This window comes from Nerophis ophidion, linkage group LG08 (genome assembly GCF_033978795.1).
Source record: "Nerophis ophidion isolate RoL-2023_Sa linkage group LG08, RoL_Noph_v1.0, whole genome shotgun sequence".
In the NCBI taxonomy this organism is placed as follows: Eukaryota; Metazoa; Chordata; class Actinopteri; order Syngnathiformes; family Syngnathidae; genus Nerophis; species Nerophis ophidion.
The window spans coordinates 55,523,130-55,541,470 of record NC_084618.1 but is presented as its reverse complement, the minus strand read 5'-3'; the positions used below and the strand labels follow the sequence as shown (position 1 = coordinate 55,541,470).

Sequence of the window (18,341 nt, the reverse complement as noted above, 5' to 3'; positions counted from 1 at the left end):
ACAATACAATCGGTAAGATAGGATGGAGCTAGACCGTGTAGTATTTTATACGTAAGTAGTAAAACCTTAAAGTCACATCTTAAGTGCACAGGAAGCCAGTGTAGGTGAGCCAGTACAGGCGTAATGTGATCAAACTTTCTTGTTCTTGTCAAAAGTCTAGCAGCCGCATTTTGTACCAACTGTAATCTTTTAATGCTAGACATGGGGAGAACCGAAAATAATACGTTACAATAGTCGAGGCGAGACGTAACAAACGCATGGATAATGATCTCAGCGTCTTTAGTGGACAGAATGGAGCGAATTTTAGCGATATTACGGAGATGAAAGAAGGCCGTTTTAGTAACGCTTTTAATGTGTGCCTCAAAGGAGAGAGTTGGGTTGAAAATAATACCCAGATTCTTTACCGTGTCGCCTTGTTTAATTGTTTGGTTGTCAAATGTTAGAGTTGTATTATTAAATAGAGTTCGGTGTCTAGCAGGACCGATAATCAGCATTTCCGTTTTTTTGGCGTTGAGTTGCAAAAAGTTAGCGGACATCCATTGTTTAATTTCATTAAGACACACCTCCAACTGACTACAATCCGGCGTGTTGGTCAGCTTTAGGGGCATGTAGAGTTGGGTGTCATCAGCATAACAGTGAAAGCTAACACCGTATTTGCGTATGATGTCACCTAGCGGCAGCATGTAGATGCTGAAGAGTGCAGGGCCAAGGACCGAACCCTGGGGAACTCCACACGTTACCTTAACGTAGTCCGAGGTCACATTGTTATGGGAGACACACTGCATCCTATCAGTAAGATAAGAGTTAAACCAAGACAGGGCTAAGTCTGACATACCAATTCGTGTTTTGATACGTTCTAATAAAATATTATGATCGACGGTATCGAAAGCAGCGCTAAGATCGAGGAGCAGCAACATAGATGACGCATCAGAATCCATCGTTAGCAATAGATCATTAGTCATTTTTGCGAGGGCTGTCTCCGTGGAGTGATTTGCTCTGAAACCGGATTGAAAGGTTTCACATAGATTGTTAGACGCTAAGTGTTCATTTAACTGCTCCGCAACAATTTTTTCATGGATTTTTGAAATAAAGGGAAGGTGAGACACCGGTCGGTAGTTTACCATGAGGTCAGGATCGAGGTTAGGTCTTTTAAGAAGAGGATGAATAACCGCTTTTTGAATGCTAGGGGAACAGTGCCCGAGGAGAGTGATAAGTTTATAATATTTAGCACTGATGGACCTAATAATACAAAGAGCTCCTTGATCAGTTTCCCAGGAAGAGGGTCAAGTAAGCATGTTGTCTGTTTTATTCCATTTACACGTTGTAACAATTCCTCTAATGTTATTTCCTCAAAACGAGAGAAACTATTTTGGAGGGCAGTATCCGCCGTATATACCATCGTATCAGTGTTAATAGAACCCCATTGTAGCTGGGACGCATTGTCTTTAATCTCCTTTCTAATGACTTCAATTTTCTTACTAAAGAATTGCATAAAGTCATCAGCTGAGTGGGTTGAGCTACTGGAAGGGGTCCCTTGTTGGGTTAGCGATGCTACCGTACTAAACAAAAATTTAGGATCGTTTTTATTACGGTGGATGAGATTTGAGTAATATTTAGCTTTAGCTAAGGTAAGCATGCGTTTATAAGTTATTAAACCATCACTCCATGCTTGATGGTGCACCTCAAGTTTAGTCGTGCGCCATTTGCGTTCCAGCTTTCTACATAATAATTTCTGAGCTCTAGTTTCTTCTGTAAACCACGGGGTGCGCTTTTTTGGAGCCTTTTTTAACTTTAGCGGTGCTATGTTATCAATGGTTTCGCGCAGGGTGTCGTTAAAGTTGTTAGTGAGGTTATCAATAGAGCCCACATACTTTGGGAATGGTGCCATTACCGAGGGCAGTAGGTCAGCAAGAGTTGTCGTTGTGGCCGTATTAATGTTGCGGCTGCTATAGCAGTTATTATTATTATTAGTTTGACGAACATGCGTCTGAACCTCGAATTTTATAAGGTAATGATCGGACAATACTTTAGTATACGGGAGTATCGTAACTTTGGAGACGGTGATACCCCTGACAAGCACTAGGTCTATCGTATTACCGTTGCAACGCGTGGGTTCATTTATTATTTGTGTGAGACCACAGCTATCAATTACAGTCTGGAGCGCTACGCACGGTGGGTCCGATGGGGTATTCATATGGATATTAAAGTCCCCCATTATGATTATATTATCGGCGTGTGTCACTAGATCAGCAACGAACTCTGAGAATTCATTGATAAAGTCCGAATAGGGCCCTGGGGGGCGGTAGATAACAGCCAGGTGTAGAGGCAGCGGTGTGACAGACTTCATAGTAAGCACCTCAAACGATTTATATTTATTATTTATGTTAGGACTAAGGTTAAAGTTTTCGTTGTATATTAGTGCGACCCCCCCACCCCTTTTAAGCGGACGGGCAATATCCGCATGTGTAAAGTTAGGAGGACATGCCTCATTTAGCGCAAAAAAGTCGTTTGGTTTAAGCCAGGTTTCGCTGAGACCGATGACGTTAAGATTGTTGTCTCTGATAATATCATTAACTAACAACGTTTTAGGAGACAATGATCTTATGTTTAAAAAACCTATATTATAGGTAGTCGGCTGTTTTAGAGAGTTTTTGATCAAATTATCCGTAGTAGCAATATTAATAATGTTGTGTTTATTATGCCCAGTGCATTTAGTATAGTTACGACCATATCTAGGAATTGATACGACAGGAATTTTCCGATTGTTTGATTGTTGCTTTGATAAACTGCACGCATCATGGTTAGCCACCTCAGTAACGGGGATTTTCCGATTGTTTGTTTGTTGCTTTGATAAACTGCACGCATCATAGTTAGCCACCTAAGTAAAACACATGTCCAACGCTGAAACACTCAAAGCAGAAAAAACTTGTTCTAATTTAACTGACTCCTTACCCAGACCAGTAGTCTCGCATTTTCCATCTAAATCCGTCTTCAGGATGGAGGGAAGTGGTGTTCTGTGGGGATTAGCCTTCTGCTTTGTTTTTAGCCCCGCTCGACATCCGCGTTTCCGATCACACCGCTGGCGTCTGCTCCGTAGACGGCCCCCGCTGCTACTAGACTCCCCTGCTTCACAGGCCGCTGGATGTAGCCGCCGACGTATTCCCATGCTAGTTAGCATGTTTAGCACGCACGCGTCTATCAGTCCAAAACGGCCCGATATGTCCACATCCAGAAGTGTCTGGCGGTCGTACGTGATCACGGAGTGACCACGATGTGAGCCAGCCATAAAGTCTGTGGAATTGTCCGGTATTTCTGCCAAATGTTTCATCTTTAGCAGGAGCTCCGCGAGGACGCAGCCCGTCCGGGCGCCGCCATCTTGGAAAAAAAAAAATCCTTATGCAAGACAAGAACACATACTTTTTGTTATGCGTTCAAAATGGTAAATAAATAGCTACCAGTTGAGTCAACAGATCAAGGGTCCTCTATCATAAAACCCTCTAAAAAAGCATCCAGAAACCGCTAACAATACTTCATTTACATGTTGTGATCTGAATATTAACCAAGTATGAGCAATATTGTTATTATAAACGCTAACGCTGACGGCCTATTTTAGCAACGCATTGATTGCAGTGAGTTAATGGTAGCATACGCTGCGATTGTTGACACACTTCTGCTTTGCCTCTAACTTAGTAAAAGTAAATTCTATATTATAATTCATGCATCTCTCACCTGGTAATAGACAAATGTGGCCATGGACTGAGAGGCTCATCAACTTTGACATTCCCAGAGATGGCAAAAAAAGCTTTTTTTTTTGTAACTGATTCCTAATCTAAACAGGATTATGTGAGCATCTCGTCTGTTGACATTCCAGTACGTGTGGAAATTGTAAGTGTAACAGTAAATGTTTGTTTTATTTTAATTTTTTTTTTATTCTTAGTTTGTATGTTTAGCACGGAGCAATGCTGCAAATGCTATAGTTTTACAACAATGCTGCATCGGTTTAGTACTCGGCTTCTAAAACTTATTGCTCCTCCTTGTGTTCCAGCTTGAAAATCTAAGGTTCTGCATCATCATTTTTTCCAAAATTAATCGTTGGCTCTCACAAAGTCTGCTTGATTAGCATTGTTGTTGATGGGGAAGGAATCTGTGGTTCCTAACGCTACATCACAGATCATGTGATTGGCTTGCTCAATATCTCTCGAAATGGCTAGGGAATCTCTCTGAGATTGATACTATTTTGATCATATGTATTTATTCGCAAACTTAGTAGGTATTTTGGTGTTATAAATAAGATATAAAGTATATGATAATAGCTTCAATCCATCCATCCATCCATTTTCTACAACTTATTCCCTTTGTGGTCGCGGGGGGCGCTGGTGCCTATCTCAGCTACAATCGGGCGGAAGGCGTTGTACACCCTGGACAAGTCGCCAACTCATCGCAGATAATAGCTTCAATAAAGGCGCTATTTGTTTTTCCATTCTACTGATACTCTAAGTAAATATAAGGGTGTAAATGTAGCATGTACTACCTACCTAAGCCTGCATATTAGTTTGGATAATACTGTATGAACTTTATGAAGGTACATTTAGATTGATTTATAGAGCAGTTAGTGTAATATTATGTACAGGATTGATGACACAGCATTTGGTACGTCAAAAACATGCATTACACGGCAACAAAACAAGTCTGGATTGTGCGTTTTGGCAAGTGTATTTTCCAAATAAAGCTCAGGTAACACTTATTTCAATTGAAAGATTACATTAAAAGATGCTTGTTTCCACTCATGGTGAACATACAACATTCCAATGCCTGGAAACGAGCAGGCCTGGAGATATTTCTGAGGCTTCATCACAAACCGCATATTGCTTCAGTGGAAAAAGGCATGATTTCTTCTTAGCGATGAGAATTGCGTCATGGAGAACCAACGAAAGTTGGCCTCGCTGGGCAGGAGAGACACAAAAGTGACGAAAATTGACTCCATAATTCTCCAGGTTGCGCTGGTGAAGACGCAGAATCAGGGCGAAATTTAGTCTCTTGAGGGTAGAAAGGGCTGTACTCCCTTGCTATGCCAAGAAAACACTCTTAAGCGAGGAATTCCTGTTAAAAAAATTATTGGAACCTTTTCTGCAAGAAAGGCATGATTTTAACTGGTGTTTAGACCAAGGCCTCATAGCTGAAAGGGAGAGATTAAGATTAGAGGATGAAAAACAAATGATAGTTTAAAAACTTGCAGTAATATACACCTCTCAACTCTTATCTGTGGATTTCTGAGATTTGGAAATAAAGCAGTAAGTATCCCAGGTATCAAAGTACAAGGATAAGAAAGAGTGAGCCGGCCCTCATGCAGGTTTTAGAGCACATGTCAGGCCTGTAATGTGAAGCAGGTGTTGATGTGTCTACAGAAGTGTGTGACAATGAGCCAGACAGACAGACGGAAGAAAGACGGAATGAGTAAACGTTTTTTTTTTCCTAGGCTGCAAACACAAGAGCAGAGTTTCTCAAAAACTAATCTTAAAAATGTCCACAAAGAATTGCTTCTTTGAGTCCATTTAGTTGCTATTCTAAGGTTTGAAAGAGTCTATTTGATTCAAAACTTCGTTAAGCCTCTTAAGCGATGATATTAAGAAAGTGTTATAAGTAAGTCATATATATATGTTTTTAACTACTTTAACAGCTTGAGATATATATATATATATATGTATATATATATATATACGAGACCTATGAATAGATAAAAAAATTTATTAAAACTTACTTTTTTGATTGGAAAAACAAAATATGGATACATTTTTTTTTAAATAGTTGCAAAGTGGAATACTTTAGATGAGATAATTACATCCTTTATTAGGTCAATAATTCATAACATCACTGATTTTCATGCAGTATTAATTTTGGAACAATGACAAGGTTTTTTTTTCCATAAACTCACACTATCCCTCCTTTTGTCTGAAAAATGTATATATATGTATTATATATAAAGTACATACCAAAAGTTTGGACATACCTTCTCAGTCAATGCGTTTTCTTTATTTTCATGACTATTTACACATTGGCTTCAAAACTGTGAATGAACACATCTGGAGTTATGTACTTTACAAAATAAGGTGAAATAATTAAAAACATTCATCCATCCATCCATCCATTTTCTGCCGCTTATTCCCCTTTGGGGCCGCGGGGGGCGCTGGTGCCTATCTCTGCTACAATCGGGCGGAAGGCGGGGTACACCCTGGACGAGTCGCCACCTCATCGCAGGGCCAACACAGATAAACAGACAACATTCACACTCACATTCACACAATAGGGCCAATTTAGTGTTGCCAATCAACCTATCCCCAGGTGCATGTTTTTGGAAGTGGGAGAAAGCCGAAAACCCGGAGGGCACCCACGCAGTCACGGGAAGAACATGCAAACTCCACACAGAAAGATCCCGAGTACTTGACACACGCTTCAAAACCTCGCACATCTCGTCACATCACTGGATTAAAGCACACTACCACCACTTGCAGGATACGGGTTCGTATGCTTCAAATCGTTCCACCTCTGAGTGGGGTGACACTCGGGGTAGCCTGTCGGATTCTCGGAGTGGCGCGTGCCACCCCTGAGACATGCCACTGATAACAAGCTTAAAAAACACATAATACGCGATATAGTGAAGCCGCAATCTTTGAAGCGCGTTGTTGTGAGAGATGATTGGTAATTTATTTATTACAGCTTGCAAACAAAAAATGTTTGGGATTGTCAGAGAGCCTTCTTTCAGCGGGCGCTATCACATGACTCTGTTTCACCAATCCAATGAGCACAAGCACTGTAAATATTAACGATATTAGAGTATAACGCAGTTATTTTTTTCAGTAACGAGTAATCTATTTAATTATTGTTCCCATTGCAGTTGCCATTACTGAGAATGTGAAGTGGCACGTTACTACAGTTTGGTTGAATGAAGCACAAACAAGAGAGGGGATGATAAAATGTTTGGCAGTATCTGATGAATCCGCTGATAAAAGGACATGATAAACTAGTATCACCTTTCCTCATCGCTATTCCTCGGTTGTCAGGGTCAGCGCTCCGCAATACACGCACTCGGACACACACACCCCTCCCTCAACCCTTAGTAGACCAGTGTCGACAAAAATGTTGACATAACCGAAATATAATCTTATTTAATCTAGTTGGCCACTAAAGTCATCCAGCAGTTCATCGAGTTGATGGGTTGTACAAATTCGGAATATATCCAATCACAGTTCTTTAATAGTGTCAGATATGAGAGACTCTTGGAACGGGTTTGGCGAATAAGTAGTAGAGCTTTTTCCTTGTCAGATGAGTTGAGTTGAGTTTGTGAAAATTTAGAACATGCATGCATACGACATGATACATCACAATTTCCAGTTTCTTTACTCAACATGTTCGAAAAGAAGTAGGAAATCCTACCCCTTTTCCTCTACATAGCAGTTATTAAAACTTTTGTTCACTTCCTGTTCTCAATTTATTCACAATATACTCCATAAGTATTAAAATTAAAAATCATTAAATAAATAATAGTTACTGAACTAATTTATATTTCAGATGGTGAGATAAATAAGATTATCTAGAAAATGAATGGATGGATGAAAAAATTCTGAATGTTTATCATGGTTCTTCTTCTTCGTACTTTGTAAACACTTAAAGTTTGAAGAGTTTCTTGAAGTGGATCATATTAATACATTGTTTGATTACTTGGCTTAATCCTTTCCATAACTTAATTCCACACAGATATACGGAAGGTCTTAAGTGTTGTACGTGCATACAAATGTTTTAAATTACATTTATGTATATGCATATCATATGACACACTCCAAACCATTGAGTTCAGATAAATGCCAAATGTTCTGAAATACTGTATACAATGTTTTTATTCTTCGATCGGTTGATATAAATATCTTTGACATGAAAGATGTTATCAAAAATAAATAGTGTATAAAATAACTAAATATGTGTGAAAAAAAATAGTTGGTATTGTCACATATACATATATACACATATATATACATATATATAAATATATATAATTTTATATATATACATATAAATATAATTTTATATATACATATATATATATATGAGAAAATATTGTGTTAGTATTGTCACACGCACACATACATATATGTATACATATATATATATATATATATATATATATATATATATATATATATATATACATACATATGTTTGTGACAATACCGACAAAATAAATGTTTCTTTTGTTGTTACATACAATTATTTGAGCAACATAATAAAATAAATTAACACAGTAAATTATTTAGTTTTTTCCCAAATCCCTTCTGTGTCTAAAACATATTCCCTGTGTTTGCAAATAATACAGAAATGTATTTAAATATCAGTAATGTAACATTATGAAAGCGTCAAAAACAGATATTTTTTAAACTAAACAGACGAGAACCAAAAACTATAGATCTTATTATGTTAGTATCAATCCAACAATGATATCAGGTTTGGTATCGATACCATCAATACGAAAAACCCCAGTTTCTTGAAGAACAGAAGCTGGTATGGCAGCAAAAGGTGTACCGTATTTTTCGGACTATAAGTCGCAGTCTTCTCCACAGGGTGAGACTTGGCCAAACCAAAAAAAATTAAAATAATAATAATAGTAATATTTTTTTATTTTTTTTAATAGTTTGGCCAAGTCTCACAAAAAACCTATGAAAAAAAATGTGACTTATAGTCCGAAAAATACGGTACATATTTTCTTATTTGGTCAGTTTCTGTAGATGTTGTCATGGAACTTATCAAGTCCAAAGTACATGAATGGTTTTCAAATAGTTTATTCAAACATGAGGGCAATAAGTTGTCATTAAAAGTCTCTCAATCGGCCACTTAGCTGTGAAGGAGGAGATGCACTGTGCAGTAAGAAGCTGTTTATAATTAGTGGTTTATGGTCGGCTAATTTACATGCCTGGAGTTCTTAAAGATTTATGAAAAATGCAGATATCAAATGAGGCACACAGTCCTTTCCGCTCTCCCTGCAATGAACCAAGTAACCTCTGCTCCAAACCACATCATTTATATTGACGTCAGCGCGCATGAGCTTGAGTCAAAAAACTTACTAGGTCTTATAAACAATTTACTCACTTAACATAAGCCTCCTCATGGGGGCCTTTAACTGTCTAAAAATTAGGTAATAGAACACAACACTTAATTCTATGACATTGATGAAACTCCATAGCAGGGGTGTCTAACTGGTTTTCATTGAGGGCCACATCGCACTTATGGTTGCCCTCAGAGTGCCGCGTTTAACAATGAGTAATATATTAATGTACATGTATATATACTGTATATAACACATTAACAATATATTTTTTTACAAAAGCTGCAAAAAAAGTATTAAAATTTTACTTTAAAAACTGGCAGCTTCGTCACCAAAATTTTACAGTAAAAGCAGTGTTTTTTACAGAATATAAACAAATGGAATAAATGGAATGGAGAAACAATTCCACTGATTTTAGCTGTAAAATTCAAGCAACACAGCTGCCAATTTTTTTTTTTTTTTTATCGTAAAATCTTGTTATTTTGATGTTTTTTTTTATTTGTTTGTTTTTTAATGTTTTATTGTCTTCCTGTATATGGGAAAAAACAGTACCAAAGTTGAGTTTATGGTAAAAACCTCAGTCAGCGGAATTCAACCGTAAAATCTATAGTCAATTTTACAGTCTACAATTTGATTGATCATTTGTTTTGAAATCATAAGTCAAGCAGATATGAGTATGGTTTTACCTTTATTTTAACAAAAAATATTTTGGGATTATTTTAAAAGATATTCAGTTGCATGCAGTACATGATTTTTAATGTCAAAAGGGAAAGAACAAATATATTTAGTAAGAAAAGATGAAGCACTGTATTAACCCATATTATTTCCAGGCTTTCACAGGCCACATAAAATCACGTGGCGGGCCAGATTTGGTCCCCGGGCCTTGAGTTTGACACCTGTGCTATAGAGAGACTCTTTTTTTTTTTCATATCATGCACTTTCATTGCAATTTTGTTCTCCTATGGAGGATTTTTAAACATTGTTCTCTAGTAAATGACTACTTGCCAGGATTCTTTGGAGCTAGGGTGCCAAAGTCAGGATTTAAGAGTCATCTGGAGCACCAGCTGGCTAGACATGCTCTCACACAGGCATAAAAAAATACACCCGCACGCACGCGCGCGCACACACGCACACACACACACACACACACACACACACACACACACAAAGTTAGACTAATGTCACTGCCGCCACCTCTGCCCATATGTACTTCTGATTGGACACCTGTGTCTATCCTTAAAGTATGCTTGTGTGTGTCCTTAATGCAACTTAACTGATGGATTCAGATGAGCGGGTCAATAGAACAAAAAAAGGGAAAATTCAAGTGAGTCACAAATTCAAAGGCACAAAATGGCAATTATAGACAAAGAAAAAGCAAATCCCAAATGAGACACATTATAGAGAATAAACAAAGACTCTGTTAGAAACTATGACCCAAAGTTTAACACATGGAACAATGAAACAAAGCTGAACTACTAAGCTCATGATTGATTGATTGATTGAAACTTTTATTAGTAGGTTGCACAGTACAGTACATATTCCGTACAATTGACCACTAAATGGTAACACCCGAATAAGTTTTTCAACTTGTTTAAGTCGGGGTCCACGTTAATCAATTCATGGTAAACTTAAATGAGCAGAATAAGGAGTGCAATCCATTAGGTGTCTGTGTTCATGGACATGCAGTATATATGCTGATTGTCAGAATGCCCACAATACCGTGTGGAGGAGATGTTAATAGAAACATTTAGCACTCACAATGTGATTTATCAAGATTAAAACTGTTGGTTTTGTTTGACCTAAAATCTGGGTGCAAACGAGCACATTTATGCACAAATGGCTGTGAAAAAGGAGACTGCGCTGTAAACAGCGGTATAGCTCGGTTGGTAGAGCGGCCGTGCCAGCAACTTGAGGGTTGCAGGTTCGATTCCCGCTTCCGCCACCCTAGTCACTGCCGTAGTGTCCTTGGGCAAGACACTTTACCCACCTGCTCCCAGTGCCACCCACACTGGTTTAAATGTAACTTAGATATTGGGTTTCACTATGTAAAGCGCTTTGAGTCACTAGAGAAAAGCGCTATATAAATATAATTCACTTCACAATTCACTTCACAACAGACAACCGATAGAGAGGATATTTTGTCTGTGTTTTTGTGACGCCTGCCACTTTGTTTAGCTACCATCTTAACGTTATTGGCTGAGGTTAGACTCATTCTGCTTCAGTAGGGTGCAGACTAGCAGTGATACGCTCCTATTGTCAATAAAGTTGCTGAGGCACTCGGTCGTGTTTTTGATGATGTATTTTTTTTTTCATCCACTTATTCACAGCACTACCCTTTAAATCCACTTTCTTCCTACCCATGTTTGGAAAACAAACATATGTTGATATTTAGCAATAAGGTAATGCTCGCAAGTAAGCCCAGATGTTGTGGTCGGATCTTACAATTTGTAACTGAAATGTTTGTTTGCTATTTAAAGCATAACAACCACAGCTCTTATCTCAAGAAACTCTTAAGTTGAAATACCACTCAAAGCACAGGTGTCAAACTCAAGGCCCAGGGGCCAGATCTGGTCCGCTACATCATTTTATGTGGGCCGCAAACGCCTGGAAATGGCATGTCTCAATAAAGTACCTTATCTCGTATGTATGTATGTATTACATTAAATTACATATACCTTTTAAACTCTAATATCGAATATTTCAACAAATATTATTATATTTTCAAAACATATTTTTTTTCAAATTAAAAGTAGATTCTCAAATATCTGCTTGACTTATGATTACAAAGCAAGTTATCCATTAAATTGTACACTGTAAAACATATTTTACAGTAACATTTACGGTGATTTTACGAAAGTTTTTACGGTAAAATTCTGTCAACTGAGCTGACAGTTTTTTTTCTGTAAAATCTACAGTTGTTTTTACGGTGTATTACTGTAAATGGAAAAACGATACCAGTTGCCGAAATTGAACTAATTTTATTGTGAATTGTATACTTTTTTTGACAACATATTACTGGAAATGGAAAAACGTGGAACTGTTTTTTCCATTTCCAGTGATATGATGTTAAAAAAACCTATACATTTTACAGTAAAATTCTGACTTTTTCCCATTTACCGTAATATGTTGTAAAAACAGTGTATATTTTACAGTTAAATTCTGGTAACTTCATTGCCAGGTTTTCACTGTAAAATCTGCAGGGTTTTTTATTAAGATAATCAAAAGTAGAGGGAAATTAAAGTTAAAGTCCCAACAATAGTCACACGCACACTAGGTATGGGGAAATTATCTTCTGCATTCGAACCATCCCCTTGTTCACACCCTGGGATGTGAGGGGAGCAGTGAACAGCAGCGGCGGCCACGCTCGAGAATCATTTGATGATTTAACCTCCATCTCCAACCCTTGATGCTGAGTGCCAAGCAGGGCGGTAATGGGTCCCATTTTTATAGTATATGGTATGACTTGGCCGGGGTTTGAACTCACAACCTTCCAGTCTATGGGCGGACACTCTAACCACAAGGCCACTGAGCAGCATATATTATTTCCTGTTATATGGAGCCCTCTGAGGGCAGCCATAATTGTGACGAGCCCTCAATGAAAATGAGTTTAGCACCCCTGAATTAAACTAAAAAAATAGCTGAGAGACAGCCCTGATCTCAAAACACTCTCAAGTTGAGGTACCAAAATGAGCTGCAGATTAAAAAATGGCCCCTTTTGACATGCCTGTCCTATGTTATATCACAACCAGTTCTCTGATGTGTTTCTCTTCAACTTCAGGGTCGATGCATCAACTTCACAAGAGTGAAAGAAGGCTCCCATCCAGCCAAGTCAGCGCCTCGCTCCCCAATCCACACGCCCTCACCACCTGTGCCTGACTACCACCGCGCCGAGTCCCCTGCAATCTCCAGCCCCCCCGCCAAAGCCCCCCCTGTGGCCAATCTCCCACCAGGACCGCCTCCGTCTCGTACACCCCCCGGGCTTCCCTGTCCACCACCGTCGCGTCCACCACCCAGCCTGCGACCATGAATGAGCCAGGTAATAAGCCCGCCCCCGTTCGCTGACTGACCACTCTGTTGACCCTCATTCTGACGTCAGTCCTCCAGACGCAGGTTCTTCTGCTATTCCCTGAAGATCATCATCACCTGATCAATTACGGCTTATTTTGCTCTCTCTCGTACGTCTGTCTAGAGGAAAGATTCTTAACATAATCAGTGAGGCCTTCAATGACTTTGTATGCTTGCAGTTTCTATGCAACTAACACCAGGAGTGTTACACTTTCAACACTATGCACTCATTTGAGAGTCACATGTTAAGTTTTGTTTTCGTTCTTTTCTGAGAACTTAAAGACCATGTTTTCCATTTTTTTTAAATAATGACATGATGCCCCATCGACAGAAATTATCCAAAAACACACAAACCCTATGAAACACATACAATGAGGAAATGCTGAAATCACAAAAAAACACTGCAATGTATTTTTTTCTTTTTTTTAAATTGCACTCAAGCTCCCCAAAACAGCTGCAAATGAGAATTACTGAAATTTCAATGAACAACATGGAGGTTAACTAGTTGTTTTCAGGTTTGTGTTTGTTGTGCATGTTTCCCGTTTTTTTGTGGCGTTTCTTTATTTTTGGATCAGTTTTCCCTCCGTTGGCCACACTAGAAATAAAAGTCAGAATTATGTTGGGGTTTTTTCGGACCATAAGGCGCACCACATTATAATTATAATTTCCGTCAGGTCTATTTTCATACAAAAGGCACATTAAAAGGGTCATATTATGATTTTTGTCCCACTGTATTTAAAACACTTCCTTGTGGTCTACATAAATGATGAATGGGTTATACTTGTATAGCGCTTTTCGACCTTCAAGGTAATCAAAGCGCTTTGACACTATTTCCACATTCATCCATTCACGCACTGATGGCGGGAGCTGCCCTAAAAACAACCCATCAGGAGAAAGGGTGTAGTGCAGGGGTCGGGAACCTTTTTGGCTGAGAGAGCCATACAAGCCAAATATTTTAAAAAGTATTTCCGTGAGAGCCATATAATATATTTTTTTAACACTGAATACAACTAAATGCGTGCATTTTTAAGTAAGACCAACATTTTTAGAGTATAATAAGTCTCTTATTCTTTTTAATAAAATTGTTATTCTGAAGCTAACCAACAATAAATAAAGTAATTCTTACCGTTAATGCGACTTCTTGAACAGATGCGGTAGAACCGGATGGATGGATTAAAATACATGAGAATGTTTTATGTTTTGAACGTTATTTTTGACACTGATTACCAGCGGAATTATTCATTACTTACCATGTTAAGCAATGTCAGCTAAGATTTATCTGAGAGCCAGGTGCAGTCATCAAAAGAGCCACATCTGGCTCTAGAGCCATTGGTTCCCTACCCCTGGTGTAGTGTCTTGCTCAAGGACACAACGGACGTGACGAGGTCGGTAGAAGGTGGGGATTGAACCAGGAACCCCCAGGTTGCTGGCACGGCCACTCTCCCAACCGTGCCACGCCTCACCCGTATATCATGCAACGGTGGCTCTTCGGTCAAAATGCTGACTAGCAGACCATCTTCAAGTCGCTTTCTGGACATCTCTTCAGGATTCACCGTTTTGTGGGCGGTCTTATTTGCGTGGCTCCACTTTGACAACGTCTTCTGCCCGTCATCTTTGTTGTATCAGTAGTTTTGGGCGCTCTCATAGCAAGTCTTTTGACAAATACACTTTAGAACTGTACCCTATTTTAAATTACAAATGGCAACATCGAGGCTGAATGCCCCACAACAAGAGAATAGAGAAAAAGAAGGAGCTTATTGACAACACGTGGAATACAATGGCGGACGCGCGCGAATTTTCTGGACATATGCAGATCCCAAATACACATCAGCCGGTACCAATAGGTAAACTTTGTTGGTTTTGCATTTTGTTGCGAGACAAAACACCAGATAATGTCTCCTAATAGGTGCCATTTTGGATTCCTTATAAACACACCATAATATTACCCGTATGTTGAAGCACAGTACGTCTGACTACAGTAGCCATAATGCTCCAACAATCCATCAAGGGGTGCAATTTGGAGCTTACCACAGTCATACTAAAACATATTGACAGATTTTTGAGCGCCGTGTGTGGCTTTTTTACGGGTACTTCTTAGCGTGATTTATTTAACAGTGCACACATACTTTTTGTGTGACTGCCATCTACTGGTCACTCTAATTACACCATTTATTACATAAAATTGCTTCGAAGGTCGGTAAGCACAACCAGAATGAATCCGTACATTAGGCGCACCGGGTTATAAGGTAAACTGTCCATTCTCGAGAAAATGAAAGGATTTCAAGTGCGCCTTATAGTCCAAAAAATATGCTAGTACGATGACTTTTTATTTTTTACACCTTTTTTGTGTATGTCTAGTCTGATACAAAGTGAACGAGGTGATGCAGGGGAACCTAAACAGGATGATTGTTGCAGGACAGCAAAAGCCTCTACGGACCAAAGTCAACACACGCAATACGATTTTTGGATTTGTTTGATCAACTACTGAGTTATGCCTTTGCCATCGACAATTCAAGTGAAAAGTAATTAGAACCTGAGCAGTTTTTGCAGAATTGATTGGATCGTTTGCTCACAAATGTTGGTGCTAATTTTGCTAACATGCTAAATCAGGACATTTATTCTTCAGGAAAAGTATTAGTTTAAAGCAACATGGTTTTGCAACATGCAATAATAGGGAAGTGTACAGAAGTTGTTTTTTTTAGGATGGTTTTGGTTTTGTTTTTGTTTTTACATTCTTTTTTCCTGACGCATTTTTTAATGGTTAATTAGAGGCTTTGGATTTCGTAATTTGATTCAAAGCACAGCAGTATGTCTTTGGTTACGTATCTACGCACATAATAGACGGCCGGATGTTTTTTGTTAGCATGCATGGAATGGAAAAGTCATGACTTCAAAGCTGCCATAAATCAGGTTCTCTCTCCTCATGTTTTATTTGTTTGTTTGTTTGTTTGTTTTTCTAATATTTTGACACAATTTTGATACTTTTTACGATTATATGTTATGTCTACAGTTTTATCCTCAGCGGTCACATTGCAACTGCAGGGCAGTTCACAGAGCATCTAATTTATTACAGCCTTCCCGAGAGAAACAGAGGCGAGTACTTGAATATCGACAAGCACCGACATGGACACTGTGCGCAGTCTAGAAACAGCTTGACACTCAAACAAGGCTTACCAGTTTTTTAACACCTCAGTGCATTGTTTATCTTTCTGCATTTGATGATGTTTGAATAAAATATGAACTTATTGGACACGACATTAGGTACACCTACATGAGCATTGCAAGAAGCAAATAAAATATTATTATATCCAAGTCTACATTCTAAAAAGAGTGAGCCATTTCACTGGATATGACTATCGTATTTACCAGAATGTATGCTGCTCTTTTTCCAGAGAAGAAGGGGCCGCTTTATATTTAAAGTCCGGAGATATTTATGTGCAAACCAGCATGTGGCGCCGATTGACCTGCACCACACAAGACCTGTTCCGAAAAAAAATTCCTAAATTCAATCTACCGGTTGTTTATTCGCTGATATTGAAAACTGATTACCTATATATTTTCAATGTCAAATTTGTCTCCAAAAATATTTTTCTAAAAGAAAGTACCCCCTGCTTCCGCCCGAGTGCAGCTGGAATAGGCTCCGGCATCCAGAAAGGGACAAGCAGTAGAAAATGGATGGATAGATAGATGGATGGATATGATATTATTGAAAACTGCTTGTTTTATTGGGCGCAGGACAGGCCTGTGCAAAAATCCAAATTGAATTGAGGTTGCAAACAGAAAGTAGAATTGCAAGTAAAATTCCAATTGAAGGAAGTATAATTGAAATTCTAGACAATTTGTTTTAATTATATGTATTTAAAAAAAAATGTTATCAGTTGAACACAATTCTAACTAAATCCAATACATATTTCAAATTTAAATTTTCATGTACACATATTTTATTTACAGAAAATAGTTTTACTGACTGCATCTTCTATAAAACATATTACTTAGTTTTACTTAGTTGAATGTATTATAGCTTTCAAATGATGAAAAATGGTGGATAAATACTTCCATTCTGAGAATTTTTTGGTAATTTTAGTTTTGAAAAGTATTTTTTGTAGTTAAGCCAAAACTTTTCTTGAACGTGACAAATACTACCAATTACTTGGCTATATGGAATTTCTTTGAATTGCAATTCATTTAATTCCACTTCCTGTAATCCCAATTGAACATCCTGTGGGGCGAAGCCTATTCAATTCAAATGGTTCAAATTCGTTGAATTGTAAAGCCAAAATTAGAATTTTACACACGCTTTGGATGCTTCGTCATTTGTATGCCATGAGGGTCTGTAAGAGTGCCTGATGAAGTGTCCTGAATGTATATTGAAGGTTTTTTTTTAAAAAAAGTTGGTAGAGTATTCCTTTAATACTCATCGCCTTACATTTTGTTCTTGTTTTGTTTTTGTCTTGCATTCAGTTATTCAACATGTACCAATGGTGTTCCAATATACATTCCAAACAATTACCAATGTTGCCATAAAAGACAGTATTTGGATGACAATGCATTTATACGTCACTGTTTTTGTCCATCAAGTATGCAACTATTTTTCAGCAACAATTGTTCTGCTGCTGCCAGAAGGAAGGAAGGAGTTGTCCTCTTTTTCACGTCATACAATATACTGCATATCTTTTTGAATGCACTTGGTAGCACTATTTTTCTCACATTGTGTTGTGAAAGTGCCATTATTACATACTCCCAAGACTCATATACTGTATGGTCTTGGCCTCAAGAAAATGAACAGCCATTATTGCAGTGGTTGAAATGTAAGTACATGATATTGTATGCATAAACAGCAGATATACATGTTTGTTTGTTTTTTACTGGTCTGATCTTTTGAACCGTATCAATAAAGGTTGACTTCCAAGCTTCTATCGAAATGTTTCTCTATCAAATTTTAAATTGTGACAGAAGTCTGACATGTTTTACTTGGAGTGATGAGGTGGCGACTTGTCCAGGGTGTACCCCGCCTTCCGCCCGATTGTAGCTGAGATAGGCGCCAGCACCCCCCGCGACCCCGAAAGGGAATAAGCGGTAGAAAATGGATGGATGGATGGATGGGGTTAAAATATGACATAATAAATGAATGGATGATGTAATGAATGCTCATCAAAGTCATTTTCACTGAGGGCCACATCGCAGT

General features: G+C 38.3%; 1 protein-coding gene and 1 long non-coding RNA gene across 2 annotated transcripts in view; one reads left to right on the top strand and one right to left on the bottom strand.

Moving 5' to 3' along the window:
* antxr1c (ANTXR cell adhesion molecule 1c) overlaps positions 1-18,070 on the top strand; it is an 80,835-nt gene extending 62,765 nt beyond the window's left edge. Inside the window, exon 18 of the mRNA XM_061909012.1 lies at positions 12,870-18,070. Within this exon, the coding sequence (XP_061764996.1) occupies positions 12,870-13,118 (249 nt within the window). The 3' untranslated portion in view covers positions 13,119-18,070. The remainder of the gene's footprint in view (positions 1-12,869) is intronic.
* LOC133557983 (uncharacterized) overlaps positions 1-18,341 on the bottom strand; it is a 47,487-nt gene that overhangs the window by 6,933 nt on the left and 22,213 nt on the right. The gene's annotated exons all lie outside the window — the stretch shown is intronic.